Source organism: Rhinichthys klamathensis, unplaced genomic scaffold (assembly GCF_029890125.1).
Source record: "Rhinichthys klamathensis goyatoka isolate OS25496 unplaced genomic scaffold, OSU_Roscu_1.1 h1tg000258l_1, whole genome shotgun sequence".
Taxonomy (NCBI): Eukaryota; Metazoa; Chordata; class Actinopteri; order Cypriniformes; family Leuciscidae; genus Rhinichthys; species Rhinichthys klamathensis.
In genome coordinates this window covers 718,128-741,653 of record NW_026606780.1, presented here as the reverse complement: position 1 = coordinate 741,653, position 23,526 = coordinate 718,128, and the positions used below count along the sequence as shown (strand labels likewise).

At 38.0% G+C, this 23,526-nt stretch overlaps 3 protein-coding genes across 6 annotated transcripts; all 3 read left to right on the top strand.

Moving 5' to 3' along the window:
* Positions 1-571: 571 nt before the first annotated feature.
* vrk3 (VRK serine/threonine kinase 3) lies at positions 572-10,076 on the top strand. 2 transcript variants are annotated; one of them, XM_056267291.1, is made up of 16 exons: positions 572-829; positions 1,975-2,076; positions 2,160-2,264; positions 2,486-2,587; positions 2,810-2,905; positions 3,052-3,186; positions 3,360-3,415; positions 3,494-3,560; positions 3,671-3,752; positions 4,708-4,810; positions 4,918-5,010; positions 5,093-5,225; positions 5,309-5,426; positions 9,203-9,261; positions 9,348-9,484; positions 9,848-10,076. In XM_056267291.1, the coding sequence occupies exons 1-15, from the start codon at positions 667-669 to the stop codon at positions 9,482-9,484; spliced, it is 1,551 nt and encodes a 516-aa protein (XP_056123266.1). In that variant the 5' UTR covers positions 572-666; the 3' UTR covers positions 9,848-10,076. The 2 variants fall into 2 exon arrangements, with proteins under 2 accessions (XP_056123266.1, XP_056123265.1); XM_056267290.1 differs by lacking the exons at positions 572-829; positions 1,975-2,076 and having other exon boundaries at positions 2,111-2,264; positions 9,348-9,480.
* A 351-nt stretch (positions 10,077-10,427) lies between these two features.
* On the top strand, positions 10,428-16,768 carry acd (ACD shelterin complex subunit and telomerase recruitment factor). Of its 3 annotated transcripts, none has more exons than XM_056267285.1 (13): positions 10,428-10,621; positions 10,699-10,820; positions 11,098-11,188; positions 11,529-11,608; positions 11,716-11,760; positions 11,873-11,907; positions 12,080-12,231; positions 12,316-12,394; positions 12,520-12,681; positions 12,761-12,868; positions 13,650-13,981; positions 14,116-14,192; positions 16,629-16,768. In XM_056267285.1, the coding sequence occupies exons 1-13, from the start codon at positions 10,502-10,504 to the stop codon at positions 16,711-16,713; spliced, it is 1,488 nt and encodes a 495-aa protein (XP_056123260.1). In that variant the 5' UTR covers positions 10,428-10,501; the 3' UTR covers positions 16,714-16,768. The 3 variants fall into 3 exon arrangements, with proteins under 3 accessions (XP_056123260.1, XP_056123259.1, XP_056123261.1); XM_056267284.1 differs by having other exon boundaries at positions 12,761-12,876; positions 13,652-13,981; XM_056267286.1 differs by having other exon boundaries at positions 10,481-10,621; positions 10,715-10,820; positions 12,761-12,876; positions 13,652-13,981.
* A 1,127-nt stretch (positions 16,769-17,895) lies between these two features.
* ogfod1 (2-oxoglutarate and iron-dependent oxygenase domain containing 1) lies at positions 17,896-23,493 on the top strand. Its single transcript, XM_056267283.1, has 13 exons — positions 17,896-18,129; positions 18,293-18,438; positions 18,512-18,558; positions 18,638-18,738; positions 18,843-18,959; positions 19,445-19,536; positions 19,657-19,785; positions 19,903-20,016; positions 22,013-22,092; positions 22,235-22,485; positions 22,567-22,683; positions 22,848-22,906; positions 23,021-23,493. The coding sequence occupies exons 1-13, from the start codon at positions 17,973-17,975 to the stop codon at positions 23,177-23,179; spliced, it is 1,569 nt and encodes a 522-aa protein (XP_056123258.1). The 5' UTR covers positions 17,896-17,972; the 3' UTR covers positions 23,180-23,493.
* Positions 23,494-23,526: the final 33 nt, after the last annotated feature.

Here is a 23,526-nt window from a genome sequence, read left to right as displayed (position 1 = left end):
AAACATCCCAGTTTGCTTATATGGCAACAAAAGATTAGTGTTAAAGACCGTTTTAGGTAAGAAAGGTCGAGGTAGGAAGGGGGGGGGGGGGGGGGGGGGGGGGGAGCGGTTTTAAGGGATAGTTGGTTCACCCAAAATTTACTCACCTTCATGACTTTTTCTCTCTGTGAAACAAAATGATTTTTTTGTCCATACAGTGGAAGTCAATGGTCACCAAAACTGATTTAAAATATATTTTGTGTTCGGCAGGAGAAAGTCAGTCATATATGTTTGTATGAGCAATATGAACGTGAGTAAACGACCATTTTCATTGTAGTCAAACCAATGTAGGAAATTATTACTGTTTTTTAATTTAGTCTTTGCCTTAGAATGGCTCATTTTCAGCAGCAATAAAATGAGAAATTCCTTTAGCTCATTTTCAGCAGCAATAAATTTAGAGTTTAAATGTATTGCTCCTCGTTCATATTAAAAAGAAAATGTGAAAATCGTGAATTATGGCCCTTGTCACTTGCCGTAAAACGTCAGCTGCTAGCGATCACGTGATTTGTGTCAGTTACAACCAACCACAACGCAACAGTGCGAAAGATGTCTGCAGAAGGTTAATTCGACAGTCACAACATTTTGCCGAGGAGCATTTCCACCCACCGCGTCTAATTTGCCGTCAAGATGCTGAATTTCTGTCCTCAGTGTGGGTCAAAGTTACAGCCTGGGTTCAAATTCTGTCCTTCATGTGGTGGGAGACTCCCAGAAGACGCAACAGAAGCTGTAACTTCACAGCCATCCGAACCATATCCTGACTCTGTGCTTTCGTCTTTGAGCGCCATGGAAGGTAAATATGGGTTTAGTTCAACCCTATTTTAATTAAATTTATTCGGTAGGTTTCTGAAAGGTCTACAATTCGCCGATCAAAGAGGCTGATTAAATATAGTAAAGCAGACAGGCTAAGAAAACCAAATGGTCATAAGTTACCATGCAGTAACGACGTCTTAATTAACGTTAGATTCATGTCGTCGTCGATACTTAAATACGTGCATAACGCAATCTACAATAAAAAAATATTTATTCATGTGAATTCAGGTGACATCATGGTCCAGATTTCCTTATGAACCAATTTGCAGTTGAGTTGAACACTGTTCATCTTAACTGTCAAAGTAGAGTCGTTTAGTAGTAACGTTAATGTTTTCAAAGTGGGTTTGATGTACGTTAATATCAGCATTTAACTGAATGATTGTCTGTCATCTATACACTACATCTTTTATGATATCGGTAAACCAGAGATAAACTGGCTCTCTCAAAGTAATCAATAACCTTGAGATAAAATATAGCTTAATTATATTTTTTTTATCGTGTTTTTTTTTTTTTTTTTTAGTAAGTCCCACGATGGTCTATTTTACTATTAGCAGACGAGTTATTCAGAGCAAGGATGCATTAAATTGATAAATTAAATTGATGGGATTAAAGACATTTATTATATGACAAAATATTTATAGTTCAAATAAATTCAACAGAACACCTTCTATTCTTTAAAGGAACCTGAAAAAATGTGTCCATTTCCACTAAATTATTAAGCTGCTCAACTGATTTGATAATCAGAAATGTTTCTTGAGCTCCAAATCAGCATTAGAATGATTCCTGTGACATTGAAGACTGGAGTAATGACTGCTGAAAGTTAGGCTCTTTCTAAAATACATTTTAAATATAATATGTTAAAATAGAAAAAAAATGTAATTGTTGTAATATTTCACAATATGTTTTTTTATTGTATTTTTCATCAAATAAATGTGGGCTTGGTGAGCATAATAGGCTTAGTTTCAACAACATTAAAAAATCTTCCAACCCCAAACTTTTGGATGGTAGTTTATGCATAATACATGTACATTTATGCATATGTCATCTGACTGAGCCTCCTTTTTTGACCCCAGTTGCTGCTTTTAAAATGCTTAATAGCAACACAGTAATCCACTTTCTTTGTAGTAGTAGATTCTGCTGGAGACTCATCACAATCTGCACTGATTCGCCCAGCTTTGCGTTCGACACGGCGAAAGACCTCGAGTAGCACAGCCATGGACTGTGTAGGTGTGTCTGAGTGTTTCTGTAGTAGAGACAAGGGCTTTGTAGACTTGCTATGATTTTTGTTAAAGACGACTGCTTTATTTCAGATCTGAAGTCTTTGACATCTTCTCGAAAGCGAAAGACATCCCCCCTGGTTAAAGAGGAGAAAGAAGTGACAAAGAAAACATTGTCCATAGTAACTCAAACCCCAGGTAGACACACTATACTGTAAAACGCTAGACTTTATAACATAGTATGTTTTATTATAGCCAAATGTAATTAGAGCAGATATTCATGTTATTTCACAGAGTAAACATAAAAAACGGTCATATTATTATTACTTGTATAGACGTTTTCTGCTAAATGCAAATCAGAAGCGTTATAACATTAAATGTTGTAGGATTTTGTGTGAAAGACTTTTGCTTTATTCCAGGTAAGAAGCCTTTGACATCTCCTGGGAAAGGAAAGGCATCCCCCCAGGTTAAAGAACAAGAGGAGGCGAAGCAAACTTGTTCGGTTACACTACAAACTCCAGGTGAGATGCAGGGAAACTCTGGATGTAGTCTTTAAATTTAGATTTGTTGTCTTTTTATACCTTAGATAATTAAAGCAGATTTTCTTGCTCGGTCATATGGTAAATTGCAAATATGACCACATTATTAATAATTTTACACACTATTGTAAATACATTTTATATTTATATTCACAGATTTTTATTAGTGTGCTGTGAAGTATTTTGTGTGCTGCATTATTTCAGATAAGATGCATTCGATGTCACCTCGAAAATGTAAGGCTTCCCCCCAGGTTAAAGACGAGGCGGCAAAGCAAACGTCTTCAGTTATTCAAAGCCAATGTAAGATGCACTGTATAGAGGGAAAACTGCTACATTTACATGGAAAGATAATACATGATATCTAAAAGTGATTACATCACATTTCTTTATTGTGTTTCATACAAAATGGCCAAATAGCATCATGTTGTTATTATTTGGGTTTTTAGCTAAATGCAAAGGCAAGAAGCGCGTGTGCACTGTGGAGCCGGTCCAGGAGGGTCTGGTGGTGTGTGACCAGTCAAGCAAAAAGTGGAAGCTGGTTGAACTTCTGTGGCAAACAGAATTAGATCTGACATATGCAGGTAAGATATTTGACTATCAAACCCCTACGCTCCACATTAATGGGATGTGGGTCAATGTATCCATCTGTGCATCTTAAATCCTTTAATCATTTTTTCCTCAGATGGTTAAGACAAAGATAACAGCAATGCAATAAATGTGACTTATGCATATAAATATTGTCTGTTTAATCTAGTGTGCCAGGCAAATCAGCACGCAGACTCAAATGAATGCAAGTACATGTTGAGACTGGTGAGTGTTGTGTTCACAAAATGTAGCCTGTGTGTGTTTGTGAGGAGGGCCCTGATAACTTTAGGTTGTCTTCCTCAGGGTGCTAAAGAAGGACACCTGTTCAATGAGCAGAACTTCCATCTGAGAGCAGCCAAACCTGACGCAGGTCAGCCATTTTAGAACTTGCAACGGATATATCAAAAACTAGAGGAAGTATAATGTAACTACGCCACCTTAAAATAGTGTAACCCTTTCTTTCTTTTTCTTTGCCAATAGTGGAAAAATGGATGAAATTGCACAAATTGGACTTCCTTGGGATTCCATCATGTGTAGGATTTGGTCTCCATGAAGCATCTAGGTATGTGGATTTGTATGAATCTGTACAGAAACCTTTATAGAATATTATACTACACTGTCTACCATTAAAAAGTGTTTGAAAAAAAGCAAGGATGCATTAAATTGAACCTTTTATTTATCAAAGAATAAAAATAAATTAAAAAGTGTCACGGTTTCCACAAAAATCTTAAGCAGCACAACGGTTTTTTAACATTGATAATATTAAGAAATGTTTTGAAATAAAAAATGAGCGCCAAATCAGCATATTAGAATGATTTCTGAAGGATCATGTGACACTGAAGACTTTAGTAATGATGCTGAAAATTCAGCTTTGCCATCACAGGAATAAATAACTGTTTTCTATTCGAATATATTTTAAAAGGTATTTTTAAATTGCAATAATATTTCACAATATTACTGTTTCTGTATTTTTGATTAAAGGGATACTTCAGGATTTAGCATTAAGCTTTGTATTAGTAGAAAACCTGTAGTATTTTCAAATTACCGTGCTTTCCACCCTCATATCCCCCTGAGACGAGAGATTTATGAAGATATTTCAAGACATTATGATTACATTGTGGCAGACTAGCAAAAAAATTAATTTGCCATTACAAAAATGGTTTAGAAGCCAATATATTGTTTCTTTTATTTCCATATAATTGAACACAGACTTAACATTGTCCTTTAGCCAACATCAATTCATTTAGCAATCGAGTTGTCAATTTGTCCGATGAAACAGTGGGAGATGTATTCACACACAGCACGTTTCCGCACCCCATCTACTTTTTTTTAATGTTAGTCTATGTACATGTGCAGACTGATGTATTTGGTTGTTGCTTTGCATTTCACTGATTTTCATAGTCTTGTGTCATGAGCGCAGGGCAACGCATTGAAAGATTGTGTGTAAAGATAAAAACAGTTCAATAACAATGACCTCATTGTGGAATCTAATTGTATCCGTAAACACTTCCCTGTAGGTTTTTAGTTTTTCCCAGCATGGGCGAACCACTGCAGACAGCCATAGAGGAAGGCACCGGCTCTCTCTCTGAGAAAGTTGTTCTTCAGCTTGCACTACGACTAGTGAGTGTACCATTGAACGACTTTACTCTCAGATTTGTTGCTAATGCCCTAGCTATGCCATTCTCTATGAAACGGCAATATATATAGGATGTGTATGTGTTTTGTAGTTGGATTCACTTGAATTTGTCCATGAGAAGGAATATGCCCATGCAGACATCCATGCAGGAAATATTTACATCAACACTGACAGTGACACAGAGGTCAGTGAGCATGTCTCTTATGAACTGAATGTGAATGCTTTATATATCATTCAAACATTAAAGTGTTTGTTGTGTTTTGTAGGTTTTCTTGTCTGGCTTTGGTTATGCGTTTAGGTTTTGCCCTGGTGGAAAGCACGTGGAGTACCGACAGGGTAGCCGCACTGCTCACCAGGGTAACATCAACTTCATCAGCGTGGATTCTCACAAGGGGGCTGGTGAGCGTCAGTTGTTCATTGCGTTATTTACATTATCCATGGCAGAAACGAGTCTAATTTGCATGCCTGTGGGTGTTTTGCAGGTCCCTCTTGTCGCAGTGACCTGCAGTCTCTGGGTTACTGTATGCTGTGTTGGCTGACAGGCTCACTACCCTGGAGTCACCTCTCTCACACAAGCTCCGTTGCTGCAGAGAAAGAGAGGTAAGCAAAACCGCAAAATCACCTTGATTAGTGGCCAGTTGTATAAACTGCTTAGACTAGTCTTAAGTTCACAAAATTCACGGTTCGGATCATTTACGGTTTTTGAGCCACAGATCGGATAATTTTTCGGTTCAGCAAAAAAAGTCAGTCAGTAATAAAATAAAAACAAATACACAAATTACAAGCAGAGATGAATACTAAATAACAAAGTTACAAAGTCTAACAGTAGTATTTAGGTTCAGAAATGAATAATTAAGCCTAAATAGAAGAAATTAAATATACCGTATTTTCCGGACTATAAGTCGCACTTTTTTTCATACCTTGGCTGGTCCTGCGACTTATAGTCAGGTGCGACTTATATATCAAAATTACCAAGATTTACTCGTCACAGGATCGCTGACTGCCCCAGATTATTATTTGAGAGTTTTTGATGTATTTGTGGTATGACGTGATTGCATCATTTGCCGAAATTAGGGGTGACATTACCGTCTACAGCCACGAGAGAGCGCTCTAGACTACAGCTAGTTTTACCGCTGAAAAAATGAACTGAAAACAACTGATATTAACTGAAATATTAGACTGAACGCAAACAAAATGCCCCCAAAAAGAAAATCATATTCTGCAGATTACAAACTGCAGGTAATAAAATATGCAGCCGAAAACGGTAATCGAGCAGCAGAAAGAAAGTTTGGAGTGAATGAGAAACTTGTGAGGGACTGGCGAAAAGCAGAGGTTACTCTTAACTGAAATGAAGAAAACAAAGAAAGCTAATCGCGGGCTGAAAGCAAGATGGCCAGAGCTGGAGGAACGAGTCCACAGATGGGTGCTTGAACAACGCGCTGCCGGGAGAGGCTTGTCAACGGTGCAGTGCAGTTGCTTTACCGATAACTGTTGGACTCGCTGTCTTATGTTATTTTATCCTATTCAGCCTCTTAGGTATGTTCTTTATGCTATTGTGTAGCTAAATGTTGATGTGTTACGTTAACAACATACCAGACACATATTCAGCCTGTTGTTCTTTGTGCTATTGTGTGTAGCTGAATAACTTAAATGCCTTCTGTTTTAATGAATTAAAGTCTGTTTAAATAACTTTTTCTTGGTCTTGGATTTTGTTAAATAAATTTCTCAATAAATGCGACTTATAGTCCAGTGCGACTTATATATGTTTTTTTCCTCGTCATGACGCATTTTTGGGCTGATGCGACTTATACTCCGGAGCGACTTATAGTCCGGAAAATACGGTAGTTTCTTTAGTATCTTTGTTAAAGCTGTATTTTGTTGTTTTATTAACATTAATGACACAGACAACGGTAGGAATATTAGGTGTGTGCTGTCACTTTAAGACCAACTGCACTGACCGAAAAACTGACAAACATCCAGTTTCTTTCTCAACTGTTCACTTATGATATAACCGAGAGAAGATATGCCGAGACGGGTATTTAGACATCATTTTGTGTTTGTGTCCATTCAAGGGCAAGGAAACGCAAAAGAGGAATCAATTCTCTCGCTCTCTCTCTCGCTCTCTTCGAGTGTGCGCGAGTCCCGATTTTCACCACCTCTTCTGTGTTTAAAATTGTTTGAATGTGTAAATTGGCAAGACAAAACACGTCCAAATTATAAACTTTCACTCTATGATGGTTAAATTTAGCAGTTAATCCGCGAATCACATGCGTGCCGAACTGTGGGGCCTGGTCCGTACGGATCAACTGCGATCCGTTCCACCCATACTAGTCTTACAAGTTAGTCATCAAATTTATTTTCTTTAAGACTGCTCATAACTTTTTCATAATGTTTTAAGTCAGTTATTTAATGGGGCTATATACTATGTAGCTAAACCCTTGTTATTAACGTACCATTGTTATTTTTGTTCTTTGCTCAGAAGTAAAAGGAAGTTGGAAATAACTTTGCAGCGAAATACTGTTTAGATGAATTGTAAATATGTGCTGCACTTTCCTCTCAAAAACAAAAACGCACAACAAAAATGACAATGGTGAGAAAGCAGCAGTTAAGAAAGCATCAAAAAAGCTGTTGTTCACACATTGGCAATCGGACAAGGGATGAAAATGAAAATTCTTACATAGACCCTTTATAGACCCCTTGGTCAGACCAGTTGTTAAGACAGTCTTAACATAGTGGCTATGTTTATGCAACTGGCTCAAGGAGTGGTGTGGTACAGTGCTTCAAGCTCAGTGCTGGTAACTGCCAACCTCTACCTCTAAGAAAGCATAGTGATATGGATATGTTTGCACCAGCTCTGCAATTCATCAGCCTCATGTCGACAGGTAATTAAAATTACACTGTTATGATGGTTTGATTATAAATTATATTTGAGACTATAGATTTGGCTATGTGAGACTATAGTTTGAATTGATCCCTTTTCTTTGCATGACACATTGACATTACAGTACAGAATGGCTATTTCTGCATTATCCTGAATATTGCATAAGAAATTATTTAATTTGTCATAGAACAAAAGAAAGGCTTTCAGGAGTGTGCGTAACCGTCACATCCTTTGGATTTTCCCGGTGAAACCAGCCCGAGTTCTTCACAAAAAAATCAGTCTTCAGGCTTTCATAGTAGAAGACCTAAGAAGCTGGGGAAGGTCTGATTTGTTTAAGTTTCGTTACAAGCTGTTGTTCACACATTGGCAATCGGACAAGGGATGAAAATTCTTACATAGACCCTTTATAGACCCCTTGGTCAGACCAGTTGTTAAGACAGTCTTAACATAGTGGCTATGTTTATGCAACTGGCTCAAGGAGTGGTGTGGTACAGTGCTTCAAGCTCAGTGCTGGTAACTGCCAACCTCTACTGTGAGCCCTTTACTAAACCAGGGGTTTCCCCCAAATATGATGATCCCCTTCCAAAGGACCACCTTCTTAAAATATAAACGAATGTGAAGTTTTTTTTCTTCAATGAGCCATTTAAAAAATATATATTTTCTTTGAATTTTTCTGTGAACATATTATCCCCTAGTACCAATGATAAAGGCATTGCCTAAAAATAAATTTAAAAAAAAATATTTTTTGAATAATAATAGTAAGAAATAATTTTGGCCCTTCTATACTGCTTCTGCAAATAGGTATATAGATGCCTCATTAGAGGTTCATAAGCCATCCACCATATTGGAACGGTCAAAGCCGGTCTATGAACACTCAAGAGCGACTGTGCGTCTGCAACCTTAGTTATATGCATGTATGAATATATATATATATATATATATATATATATATATATACATATATCTACAACTGACTTAAGCAGATTATTTTGTAAATTGAAGATGATTCTGAAATGTTGACCGTTCCAAGACCCATTTCAAGCTTTTTAATGTGTCATCTACATGCATATCTATGCTTCCTTTAACTTACTCCTGAAACTTGCTTTTGCTGTGCTGTGGATATTGTTGGCTCTTGTATGAAGAATTGCTTGTGATGTTTCTCATTTATAAGTCACTTCGAAATAAAAGCATCTCGGTGACTAAATTAAAAAAGAAGGTTGCTAGTTTGATCCCCACAAGGAAAGAGCCATGAGCTACAGTATCACCGGCTCTGGGCAAGGTGCTTTACTCCAGGTGAACTGTCCCTTCAATGAATGGACCTTTAGACACTTTAAATACAAGCGTCTGATAAATTACTACTTAATCTATATCACGTGCATTTTGAATCATAAAAGGAACACAATTTCCATGAATGAAAACCTAGCGCTTTACAGAGGGAAGGCTGCAGTTATGTCAGTGTTCTTCTATGTGTAATATGTTTTCTGCCTGTCTACAGGTATATTTCGGATATCCCTGGACTTCTGAGTTGCTGCTACAAACAGAAGAAAGCTTCAAGTGAGCATTCATTTTTCTATTTTAATCATCCTCATGTGTTTAATACCAGTGAAGGTTTGTATGTAATATGTTTTTGTGCAATTTAGGTGCATTACAAGAATACCTGTCTACTGTAATGACCCTGCAGTATACAGAGAAACCAGATTATACACTTCTGAAAGCTGGACTTAGTGAGAGCTTACAGAAAATGGGTGGGAGTCTGAAGGAATCACTGAATCTGTAGGTAACATGTATTCCCATATTTAAACAACTACTACAGGATTGTTATGGGTGTCACATTTCAAGTGCTTTGTTGTTGGCATGAATATGAAACGTTTCATTCTTATTTCAAAACTGCAAAAGCTGTAAAAATACAAAAATGATTACAATATTGAAAAATAAATTATCACAACACTGCTGAAATTGTCCTCTTCGCCATGTCAGCAAGTTTTTAGTCCTCATTACTGGGAAGTTTACAGTTGTAATTCCGATTTAAAGATGCATTCATGTTTGTGCAACTTCCAAGTCAGTAACTTGTATTCATGCTGACAGCCAGCTAGGGAGCTGAAATCTCAGTCTGACTTTTTTCTTCCTTCTTTTTTCACAGGTGAAACCATAATGAGAAGAGTTAATAGGTGTGGAATGTGGCTTTAATTATTTTATGGAATGTTTAAGAAAGCTTTTATGTTTTTAAAAGCAACTTTTATTGTGGTTTTACAAACGTATTACAGTGCAAACTTTGCATGCTTGTTTGCTGTCATAGATTGAGTTTTAATCACTGATTTATTTCATCATTGTCTTTTTAACATTTTGAAATAAGAAATAAGCAATGTTTAGTTGTAAGGGTTTTTTATTTTTATTTGATTTTTTATACAAATAATTCCTCCCTGGTCTTGATATACAACCATTGCATTTCAATCCATCTATGTCAAATTTACTTTAGGAAAAGGACATGTTCATGTTAGAAGTGAAATATTTTTCACATTTTTTTTGTCAGGTTTTCATAAATTGTATCGTACCTTGCTAAAAAAAAATAAACATCAGCACCCAAAAACTTGCTTATCTTTTTATTTTTTATCATTGCGCACAAATACCGCAAGGTGGCACCAACGATTCGAATCTACATGATTGTAACGGAACCCAAATCGCCTGGTCTAATTTTCTACACGGGACGAAAATAAAGCGGCGCGAAGAGTTTAACCGTTTGAATTCTTTTATTACATTTACACTAGTGGACAGTTACAGATTCACGAGTTTAGCAATGAATCCACCAAAGATAAAACGTCGCCGAATGGCGGAGCTGGAGCCGTGGATCGAGAAACTCATCCAAAACTACGGCCAAAGCCAGTGTGAAACGACGGTAAAAGCAAACGTTGTCGGCGTAAGTAGTTTTTTTTATGTGTGATCACATATGTAGAATGTCGTGTCAGTACTGAAGTGCGGGTGTGTGTTGGTTAGGTGTGTGATATATCAGACTCGCAGCGGACGGAGCACACAGATGCCTGTATGCTGTTCATGTCCGATGGGAGCGCAGTCATTCCCGCGGTGTTGAGCGAAGCCGCATGGGAGCGTCTGCAGGAGTAAGGGACCTATTAATCCTCTGTTATGACACCACTCACTACACACCTGAGCCCCTGTTTTTATACAACTCATCAACCAATGAAAATCATGCTGAAATAAGCTCAAGTTTAGGGTTCTGATCTTCTGCCTGTTGCATATTAACTGTTGCCTTGAATTTTTGTAAGTGCATAAGTGAATATTAGAGATCAGCAGACACTACTTTAAGTCAGTGTAATGATAGTAATTAAATCCAAATAAAAAATGACACTGTCTGAGTTTTGTTCTCTCTTTCTTCAGCTTGGACGAGATGGAAACCTTTACAGGCCTGCACAATGCTATTGTATATGTACGCAGCTTTGAGCTGAACTTCGACATGAACCCTGATCTGGTATGTTATGTCCATCTTTTGGTTCCAACCTCTAAACATTTTCCTTTTGAGTGCTGATGCTTTGGCATGCTCCAGGCCATGCAGTTCTTGGATAGAGAAACAGCAGGGATATACTGATATATATTGCATAAACATGGCTTATAATATTCATTCCTGTCCGGTCTAGAAAAGTCATGTAAATTAATGCAATATTAAATATGAATGAATAAAGCACATTAAAACAATAACTGATGTTACCAAATTAAGAGTTTTATTGAATGTTGGCTTGTTGATTCCAAATAAAGAAATCAGACATCTTTATGTATTAGATGTTTACATGTTTCCTCTTTTTTTTTTTTAGGCATCTTGCCAGTTTTACTTGAAAGTCAATCAATTGAACACCGTATGCATCGCTTCAAAACGCCAACAACCCCCTAGCTGGCAAGTCACTGATCTCTCTAAGCATGTGCAATGATGTGTCCTAACGGCACTAAATCATTGTCATTTATTTAGCTATTAATCTCTATTAGTCTTTCATTATCTTTCAGTACAACTCTCTCATCAGTCAGAGATCAGATCATAAAGACGTGGAGGTGTGTTGACCTTGTTTATAGCATGCGTGAACAAGTACATGTTACACAGAACTGCAGTGTGTTTTTTAGATTGTGTTTAACAGTTAGTGTTAATTGTATTGCTCTCTGTCAGATCCCACAGGGAGGGTTCTGTAAGTTCATCCTCTGGTAGGTGTCAAACACTTTTTCTCTTTGTCTTTCTTCGAATAGCTTGCATATACACACACCTCTTGCACTGAACTGTAAATGCTTGTAATTTGCATTCTTAATATCATTTATAAAGAAAACATGCTGCTTCACAGAAACGATAATGATGTGCATTATGTACCTAATTTCCCAGGGGTCTCACTCTCGTCTCTATTGGAGGTGTGGCACAATGACATTATAATAAATATTCTGAATGATGCAACGGAGAAAATATCCATGTCTGCAACATACTGTCCAAGTGTGGCGACACCAACTCACTGGCACAGAGAGAGACTTCACTGGAGGGTAAGGCTGCTTCCTTGGCAACTTAAAGGCACCAGCTGTTGACCAGACAAATTTTCATTGCGTGTGTGTGTGTTTTTTTTCCAGGGACAGGAGCAGTTCATTGTCCCTGTGCCTTTTCTTCTCATCCCGGAGGAACAGAGGGAGCTGATAACAGCTGATCCCAGTACTGTCTGCTGCCTAATTAATTGCTTTTTTCATGACAACCCTTTGGGCATTCGACCAGATTTTACCATGCATGTGGCGCACTATGCATATGTGTTTTTGTCTTGTGTACGTGCATGTGCGCAGGTGCAGGTAGTGAGAGTGAGACACCAAATGGCTTGGCCCCGCCCCCTGAAGAATCGCATCCAACCAGCACATCGATTGCAAACCAAACAGTGGTCACTCAGGACAATATAAGTGGCTCATGTCCAGATGACGGACAGTCTACTCTGATACACACAAGACCAGGTGAGATTTTACAAAAGAAAGTCAGTGCTGCTGTTCCAGGTAGATGATGTGTTATTAAACTCATCCCTCCTTCTCCCAGAGGTTTTGTGTGGTACAGGGGAGCTATCTGGGGATGGAGAGAGCCCATGGGATATGTACACACAAGAGCCAGCTCTGTTAGGTAGACGTTCCACTTCAGACTCAAATGGTAATTTCCTCTTTATGCAAATGTTTAACATACACAGAATAACAGGACATCATTTTAATAGTGAAATAACTAACCAGGCCGATAATATCACTGAACGTAAACAACATGCACTCCAGGACTTATTTTGTAATTTTATGTTAAAAACGGCACTTGCGGTATGTAAAATCATACTCATCGCCTTCATTCTACCTTTGAAATCCTTCCATCTGGGCATAGACTCAATATTCCTATGGCTAGAAGAAATATATACTAAAAATCATGTTCCAGTGGTAGTGATTTATTTTAAACTGCACTATTTTTTTTTTTATTAAAGTCAGCATGAAACGGAAGTTGCGATCGTCTTTTTTTGCCTATTGTGACGAATATCTGAGTGAAACAGCTTCTCAAACAAGAAAAATGTAGGGCGGGACTTGATTTCGTCCAACGGGAATTAATTGGATCATTGTGTTTTACTATTGCTGTGATCTCATGTGAGTGACAGGTTGTCCCGCCCTCGTCATCAGAGAAGAGATGACGCTGCATAAGGGAGGGGAAGTTATTTTGTTTAAAGATTATTTGAGCACATGAGATGTGCTTGGATAAATCATTTATAATAAATACTGCAATATTCCATAAAAGATAATTGTCAAATTTAATTTCGTGGTGCTTGTCAAGGAATTATGTAGTTCATTTTATTCAATTCTATTTTTGTGTTAATGTGTACATTTATGTGGATTTATTTATAGATAATACCAGTGTAATTTCTGCTTCACTAACTTAACTTATTTTTGTGCTGATACAGACCCAGAGCTGGAAAGTCAATCGCTTTTAAAGGAAGTCCCCTCGTTGCCTATAGCAACAAGCACCCAAAACCAGTTCTCGAAGCAGAACTCAGGAGGGATGTCAGTAGACGGCATTACGCTCAGTCAGAGACCCAAGCCGACCCAGTTTAGTCCATCCCTCTCGAGTGGTAAGTCCATCAGAGACCCCAGTCAGGAGCATGACAGAGAACGTGCGGTGAGTCCTCCCTCATGGCTCGTCCATAATACAGCCCCACCCTCTGAACAGAGGCCCCTAGTGTCTCCAGACGCCAGCCAAAACCCCTCAGCGTCTCCACCCACCAAAGCCACCAAAGTGAGTGTAAATGGTATTAATGATATTTTGCTGTATTCTTGCATAATATGATATGATTAATGCTTTTAATAATCCCAATTTACTGTGTATTGCATCAGAAATGTTGCTACATTGTTCCAACTTCCCTGTTTCAGGTGCACTCGGATGGAATGCCTTTTTCCTATTTGTATTGTCCACAGCCTCAGGTTACCACAGCCCTCGCCCATTTCCAGTGAGTGTGACATGAGACATAATGATTATAATATGTTTTTTATGTGATGGGCAATGATCTAAGAACTTTGTCTTGCAGTGTAGTACAGTAAAAAAATAAAAAAGTGTGTGTGTGTATATATATATATATATACACACACTCACCGGCCACTTTATTAGGTACCCCATGCTAGTAACGGGTTGGACCCCCTTTTGCCTTCAGAACTGCCTCAATTCTTCGTGGCATAGATTCAACAAGGTGCTGGAAGCATTCCTCAGGGAGTTTGGTCCATATTGACATGATGGCATCACACAGTTGCCGCAGATTTGTCGGCTGCACATCCATGATGCGAATCTCCCGTTCCACCACATCCCAAAGATGCTCTATTGGGTTGAGATCTGGTGACTGTGGAGGCCATTTTAGTACAGTGAACTCATTGTCATGTTCAAGAAACCAATTTGAAATGATTAGAGCTTTGTGACATGGTGGAAGTAGCCATCAGAGGATGGGTACATGGTGGCCATAAAGGGATGGACATGGTCAGAAACAATGCTCAGGTAGGCCGTGGCATTTAAACGATGCCCAATTGGCACTAAGGGGCCTAAAGTGTGCCAGGAAAACATCCCCCACACCATTACACCACCACCACCAGCCTGCACAGTGGTAACAAGGCATGATGGTTCCATGTTCTCATTCTGTTTACGCCAAATTCTGACTCTACCATCTGAATGTCTCAACAGAAATCGAGACTCATCAGACCAGGCAACATTTTTCCAGTCTTCAACTGTTCAATTTTGGTGAGCTCTTGCAAATTGTAGCCTCTTTTTCCTATTTGTAGTGGAGATGAGTGGTACCCGGTGGAGTCTTCTGCTGTTGTAGCCCATCCGCCTCAAGGTTGTGTGTGTTGTGGCTTCACAAATGCTTTGCTGCATACCTCGGTTGTAACGAGTGGTTATTTCAGTCACTGTTGCCCTTCTATCAGCTCGAACCAGTCTGGCCATTCTCCTCTGACCTCTGGCATCAACAAGGCATTTCCGCCCACAGAACTGCCGCTCACTGGATGTTTTTTCTTTTTCGGACCATTCTCTGTAAACCCTAGAGATGGTTGTGCGTGAAAATCCCAGTAGATTAGCAGTTTCTGAAATACTCAGACCAGCCCTTCTGGCACCAACAATCATGCCACGTTCAAAGTCACTCAAATCAACTTTCTTCCCCATACTGATGCTCGGTTTGAACTGCAGGAGATTGTCTTGACCATGTCTACATGCCTAAATGCACTGAGTTGCCGCCATGTGATTGGCTGCTTAGAAATTAAGTGTTAACGAGCAGTTGGACAGGTGTACCTAATAAAGTGGCCGGTGAGTGTATGTATGTGTGTGTGTGTGTGTGTGTGTTAATCGATTAAAACAAATTCTGTGATTAATCGCACCTAACATTAACGTTTTCATATATTTTTATATTTTAATACTTTCACATTGAATCTCCAAAATAATGTAGAAAAAACATACAGTATATTTTAAATACTGATATCTCTATGGATTTGTTTCTCAATTATAGCCATTTATTATTGTCATTCAACATTACAGTATAATCGAAAGCTATCAATTTTAACATTTAATAGGTTTTAAAAATGTATAACAACTTTAGATTTAAGTGAGCTTAAAACAATCTTCACATAAACCCATTGTAATAAATATCACATATTGTTTTTGACCCATGTAACCTTGTAAACAATGTTTTAAGATTTTCATGTAGGTCTAACAGGTAAATATACAGAAATTGAATGATCAAACACTGCACAGCATAAATTATAACTGCATAAATTGAATATTAATTAATCCTTATTAAAGCTACAAAAGTTATATCGTCAAGAGCAGTGAGTGATTATATTTTTTCTTTGTCTTTTGTTCTTTGATTAATATTAATGACACACTTTAAGACCTGCCCCACATGACGCAGATCTGACACACATCACATCCTATTTTATTATAATATATATATATATATATTTATGATTGATATTCATGATTTCTGAAGGATCATGTGACACTGAAGACTGAAGTAATGGCTGCTAAAATTCAGCTTTGTCATCACAGCAATAAATTACATTTTATAATATATTAAAATAGAAAATAGTTCATTTAAATTGTAATAATATTTCACAAATTTACTGTTTTAATGCGTTAAGTATTTGATCTAAAAGTATATGCCTTTAGCTCAAGATTGGGGGAAACAATCTAGTGTTTCGACCTCTTGACCTCTAGTGCACCTGTAGGAAATCTGAACTGAGCATTAGCTAGACAGTGGTTGCAGCAGTACAGTATGCAGAGTAAACCAAACCACCTAGGTTTGGTTTAAAGCTCTAATGTCAGCTTTTTCTTAAGCACTGTTACCCTTGTGATCTAAGATCTATTTGTTGGTTTTTATCTGTGTGTGTGTGTGTGTGTGTGTGTGTAGGATCCCAGGGCATCTCATACAGTGGGCAGTGCGTTATCTGGGGACCTCTGACTGTGCAGATGTCAACGCTAAAGCTGGTTCATAAGCAATTACCAGTTACCTCAAATGACACGATGCTAGTTTTTTTGTTGTTGTACAGCCAAAAAAAAAAGATGTTCCCCCATAAAACCCTTTGTCAATGTATGCTTCTGTCCAAGTGTAAGTGAATTCAGTGGTGTCAATTGTAATAAATGTTAATATTCAAATACTATGATGACCTGTGTCACAGTTTGTTTAATTTAATCACAATTTTACTTATGTAACCATGTTTATCTCTTTTAAGCCATGGTCTTAATGCCTTTTACCAAGCTGAAACTTTGTGGCAGATTTGTCACAAAGAAATTAATGGTGGGCCTGCTGCCAAAACGAAAGACACAAAATTGCAAAATAAAATAAGGATTGTGATTTGTTTTACACAATGATGGTTAAAGGAGCTGTATGTAAGATTGTGGCCAAAACCGGTACTGCAATCACTTTCAAATTACTGTAGAGTGGTGTATCCCCTCCCCCTCCCCCCTGACTCGAGGTTGCCAGATCGGCTGCATTTTTTTATCCGACACGTGTGTAGCTGCAGCTGTGGCAACTAGAGCAGAGCTGGCAACCCGGATGGCGCAACACTACTGACTTCGTGAATGGTCGATAGGTGGAGGGTGGAGCATCAGACCAAAACACAACATGACAACATCAACATCAGTTGAGGGCTGCAACTTCACTTTTTAAATGACAATATCCTGGCCGGACTACTGTTGTCAGTGATATAAGTATTTGAAATTAACATGATTTCTCAATGTCTAGTGACATATCAGGGCCCTTTTATGATTAATTCAAATACATTTCTTACATACAGCTCCTTTAATACTAAATTATTCATCTAAAAAAGATGACCTGTTGGTCATATTTGTGATTACAAATAAATGTCATTACACAAAAAGGATCAATGAATATGCACAACCTACATCTGTGATAGTAATGGTGAATCAATGTGACTGAAAACTGGAAAAGAAAATTTTATTATATCACAGGTAGTCAAACATGCCCTTTTTATTATTACTTATTTTTAAGTGTTTTCATTGTTATAAAGATATGAATGAACATTGAATAACATTTTTGGTAGTCCATGTTGTTAAAAACAAAAAAGCAGCTCGTTTTTTGACATGATAATTTCAGAGGAGCTGTGCCCCTGTTCCACTGCTGACCTGGGGGGCAGTAACGACCCAAAAGCGTCTCTGACTGAATCCGCACGAAGAAGAACAGAGGAAAAGAAAACAAAAGTCCCCCTGTGTTTATTTCCCTCATGGTCTTGTCATGCCACCTAAAAAACGACAGAATGATTCCGAAACGGGTAAAAAGAATAAGAAAGAGAAACGAGGTGAACTGGCGGTAATTAACTCGGATATGAGGGATCACGCTGTCCAGAAATGCATGACAGACGCATGGCAGAGGAAAGAGAGCTACTCTAATGGTATGTATGCCCACCCACGTGACACATTGAGCTTACATTACTTCAACAGTCATTTATATAGTTGTTACTGTGAATAGAATCCATTTGCTTTTTAGAGGTAAAGCAAACTGGTGTGTCTATTTGTCATGTCTGTGAATCCCTCCTTTCGCTGGTCTCTGTCCAGGTAATATCCACCTGGATTGTGAGCCCTTCCCTCACTGTCAGGTCACTCATTTCCTGCAGAATGAGAGCTTTGTGGAGAGTCTGCGGGCAGAGCTTCTGCAGCTGAATTTCAACAGCAAGTCAAATGACTTGTACAAGTTTCAACAGGTATCAGTCTGAACCATACTTATATTTTGTAAAGAAGCTGATGGTCAAGTACTGAAGTCTGTTTCTTCTGCAGTCAGATGATCTGAGAGGGAGAAAAGAACATCATGTATCCCAAATAAGGTGCGTCAGAGTTCAAGTGAGCTTCTGAGTAAGAGTTTCTGTAAGAATATTACTCATGTGTTGTTTGTTGGGATCTCAGGTCTGTAATTTTTGGGGAGTTTCGTGAGTGGTTGTCGGAGGTGCTGCAGGTTGATCTGGAGGCGACTGTTGATATGTCCTGTGCCAAGTACGAGCATACGGGTAAACCATCTAACAACTTCTCAGCCAATCACTGGGGTGTAGAGGTGGAGATGATGTGCAGCCTGGTTTCTTGACGTCTCTCTCTCTCCCTGCTCTTTTTGCAGATGTTTTGCTGTGTCACGATGATGAGCTGGAGGGACGAAGAGTTGCATTTATCCTCTATCTGGTTCCTCCCTGGGACGTGAATGATGGAGGGACACTGGACCTGTTCAGCACTGATGGTGTGTGATTAAAAAAAGAAGCAAAAATAGTGTCATTTTAGCCCCCGCACTGCATAAAAAACTCAGTTTTTTGTCTTGTTTTCCAGTAGAAATATCTAAAGATTATTAAATCAAGACACAATTCATTGAGAAGCAAAACGACTTAATATATACAAAATATTGATCGAAAGTAGGTGAGTTTATGCTTAAACCGAGAAGAAGAAAACTGTCAGTGAGGTAAGAAAAATAATCTTGTTTAAAATAAAGTTTATTTTTCTGACCCCACTTCCAGCAGATAGATTTATTTTTCTTATTTTAAGCATAAACTCACTTTATTTTGATATTTTCAGAAAACAGTCATTTTGATTCTCAAGTAAATGGATCTTGATTTAATTTTTTGATATTTGTAATACTGAGTAAGAATGTTTTGCAATAAAAAATGTGTATTATTCAGCTTAAAATATTTTTTGTTTTGTTTATTAATTATTATTCTGTATGTTTCACAGAACACTGTCAGCCAGTGAATGTTGTCAAGTCTCTGCTTCCTTGCTGGAACTCTCTGGTGTTTTTTGAAGTGTCCCCCGTCTCCTTCCATCAGGTAATCAGTTTATTTTGTTTGTTTTTTTGTTATATTATTATAGTATTTAATTATATTTTGATTGAATGTCCATTCATTAATGATTTACATCGGTTTTAATGAAATGATCTGCAAGCTTAGGTGGCAGAGGTTCTTTCTGAGGAGAAGTGCCGTTTATCTCTGAGTGGATGGTTTCATGGTCCTTCCCTTCCAAGGCCCTCACGGTACATTGAACCCCCAGTTCCCCGTCACACTCATATCCCCAGAGATGTAAGTCAAGTTAGCGTGACAGTGTGTTTTTGTTGTGTGACATGGCCAAATGACCTAGACTCACTCACTCAACTTATATTTCCTCTGTCTGAAGCTCATTGTGCTTATGTTTTATAGGAGAGTTTGCTATTTGAGTGGGTGAATGAGATGTACCTGGATCCGCGCTATCAGGCTCGGGTACAGCAGGAATTCGAAGATAATTCAGAGATTTGCTTGCCTGATTTCTTACAGGTTAGTCATCATCATCATAATTATTAATTACACAAAAATGTTCAATTATATTTAATGAACAGTAGTACACATACAAATGTACATCAGTGAATGGCTATGCACTGGTACATGGTTAGGAATTGTGTGTTTGTGTGTGTGTGTATATATATATATATAAATACACTTATAAATAAACTGTGACAGAAGAGGCTTTTATAAGACCCTTTTTGTCTGTGCTGTTGTGGAGGTCTATGTATAATTGATGGAAATGAGAAATTCCTGTAGATGTGAATTTTAGTGACATCCCACTAGAGACATGTAGGCAAGTAAGTTTTAAATAATTAAGTGTTTAAGTTATTTATTTATAATTTTGCACATGTAAGAGTCACATTTGCAGACACTGCACTGAAGAATATTCCTATATTGTGCCATATGGACTATACCAATAGAGATGGATCTAAATTACAATGAAAATGGTACTATTTTTCATATCCATTAATGGTAACACTTTACAATTCGAGTTCAAGTTGTTAACATTAGCATTTTTAAATTTAAGTTAATGTTAATTTTTTTACATCTACTAATTATTTTTAGTCAACATGAAAAGGAAATTCATCTATTTTCTAAATGCATGTTATTGATCTTACGATAAGGTATTCATCCATACATCCGTTTAATTTTTAAAACATTTTTTGACCTCATAATGTTTAATAAAATTGTCTAAATTCCACATATATGTCGAAGTTTCCATCATTTAGTCCAAAATAAATTTGCCTCTTTCTTACGACCGACTGCAAGCTTGCATTTAGAGCTGCCCCTGTCCAATCAACAACCAATGGGTTGAACCCAAGACCCCGCCCTTCATTTTTCACTCTGATGTACGTCACACAATACAGATGATCTGCCTCTACTTCTGTTACATTGCAACTTTAACATTTATTTATATAAATTATACAAGTATGAACACGAATCTAAATGTTGTTGTTTATTGTTAGTTTAAGACACTTAAAGGGATACTCCACCGTTTTTTCATATTAAACTGTTATTCTCTTATCTAAGACGAGTTGATACATACCTCTCTCGTCTCAGTGCGTGCACTGAATCGCTCTGTCGGGCGGAGAACTTTGAGAGCAGTTAGCTTAGCCCCATTCATTGTATATGGGCCAAACAGAGATGAAGTTAGAAGCGACCAAACACATCCACGTTTTCTCTATTTAAATATAGTTACACGACCAAGTATGGTGACACTAAATAAAATGTGGCGCTTTTTATAAGCGGGTAAAATGGATAACTATAATGTATGGCGGAATAGCACTTATTGGGAGCACTTCGACTCGGCGCTGTAATATCTTCACTCGTGAAAAGTCCTCTCCCTCTCCCTGATACTTCGTCAACTCTGCACAAAAAACTACTACTACTGCAGGCGTGCAGGTCACGTTGGTTCTATTGATGGAAATGACAGGGAGAGGGAGAGGGAGAGGGAGAGGGAGAGGACTTTTCACGAGTGAAGATATTACAGCGCCGAGTCGAAGTGCTCCCAATAAGTGCTATTCCGCCATACATTATAGTTATCCATTTTACCCGCTTATAAAAAGCGCCACATTTTATTTAGTGTCACCATACTTGGTCGTGTAACTACTCGTGTAACTATATTTAAATAGAGAAAACGTGGATGTGTTTGGTCGCTTCTAACTTCATCTCTGTTTGGCCCATATACAATGAATGGGGCTAAGCTAACTGCTCTCAAAGTTCTCCGCCCGACAGAGCGATTCAGTGCACGCACTGAGACGAGAGAGGTATGTATCAACTCGTCTTAGATAAGAGAATAACATAGTTTAATATGAAAAAACGGTGGAGTATCCCTTTAAGGCATCAACTAATGCAAGCTAATTGAATCTTATAGTAAAGTCTGTTCATATTAATGAATATCTGTCTTTATCGGAAACTGTTACATATTTCCACACACTTACATGTATCTATAATGCTAATATCCTGAATTCTGCCTTTTAACTGTCAGGAGGAGAAACTGAGGCAGGTGCGCAGTGCATTGCAGTCGTCTGAAATCCAGTGGGAGAGGAGGGGGCGGCCCAATAAAAGGTGAAATCCAACCCACCCGTCTTTTGTGTGATAATATTTCAACTATTAATTTCTTCCTGTCTCTGCATGTTTTATTTTCTGGTGGTAAGTGTCATGTGATTTGTTTAGATGCCTGTGTACTAATGACTGTCACTGTGTTTAGGTGTTATGGCTGTGCTGATATGCAGAGCTTCCCAACTTGTGTACAGGAGTGCTGGGAACTCCTCTCCTCTGAGCCGTTCTTCATCCTCTTATCCAACCTGACCGGCCTCAGTCTACACTATCTGTGCATCAATGAGGATGAGAGCGAAGATGGAAAGAGCGAGACAGAAAACAGAGATGGAGAGGAAAATACACAAGCAGGGGGTTCCAGTGCTGATGCCGATGCTTCGTCAGCTGAGAAGAAAGACAAAGGTGATCAGTGTGTGCATGTGTTGTTTCTGCAAAGATCAATTTTTACATCTACAGTGATTTACATGTGTTGTATTCATGCAGGACCGCCTACTTGTGTAGGAGAACTGCGTCGCTGGGCACATGGGGACTACACATTGTTACATGACTGTGTCAAAAGAGAGTATGCATTGGATCTGCAGCTTCACATGGGCTGTGCAGGTACGTAATCTTGACGTGTATGTGCGTCTTTACTATTAGTTGATTAGTGTCTTCAGTATGATTCAGTTGTGATTGAGATCAGAATCATATAAAACTGACTGAAGTAAATTAAAAAAAAGTTAAAAAAAAAAGTGCACGAGTCAGAAATCAGTCTGTTTTTTCAGGGTGGAAGTCGGAGTTTGGGGGATTTACATCCTATATTGCAAATGATGAAGATGAGGAGGTAAGTGATGTCACACAATGTCAGTTTGTTTTCATTTGAGCAATTTGTTATAACTTATGCTGATCCAGCAGGACTAGTGCACATTATTTATTCTGTCGACACTGTTTTCTTTAGCTCCTCACAGTATATCCTGAAGATAACTCCCTCGCTCTGGTATACAGAGACAAAGACACCCTCAAGTTCATCAAGCATATCAATAATAACAGCTCCAGCCACCTTTCTTCCCAGAATACCACAGCTTTCTATGACTTCTCTTTTAACTACTATGAATGATGAGAGAAAATCGGATGTTTGACTGGCTGACTGATTGTATGCGAGTTGTGAAAGCAAAGTGCATTGGCTATACATTTCAGATCGATTTGAGTTCAATATACACACAGACATGAGTTTGGTATTCAAGAGGCACATTCATTTTTGAATGTGCAAGTATTTCAATCCCAACGACAAAAATTCTGTTACATTTGATGCTCAAAATGAAATGTAATCATTTACTTGTTAAAAGAGCAACTGTGCTTTAATGTCAATAAATTAATAATAAACATTTGAATAATGACATTTGCGTTCATTTGATTGTGTCCATTTTGTTATACCATTAGTGACCGTTTCCTTTTTTCTTTTCC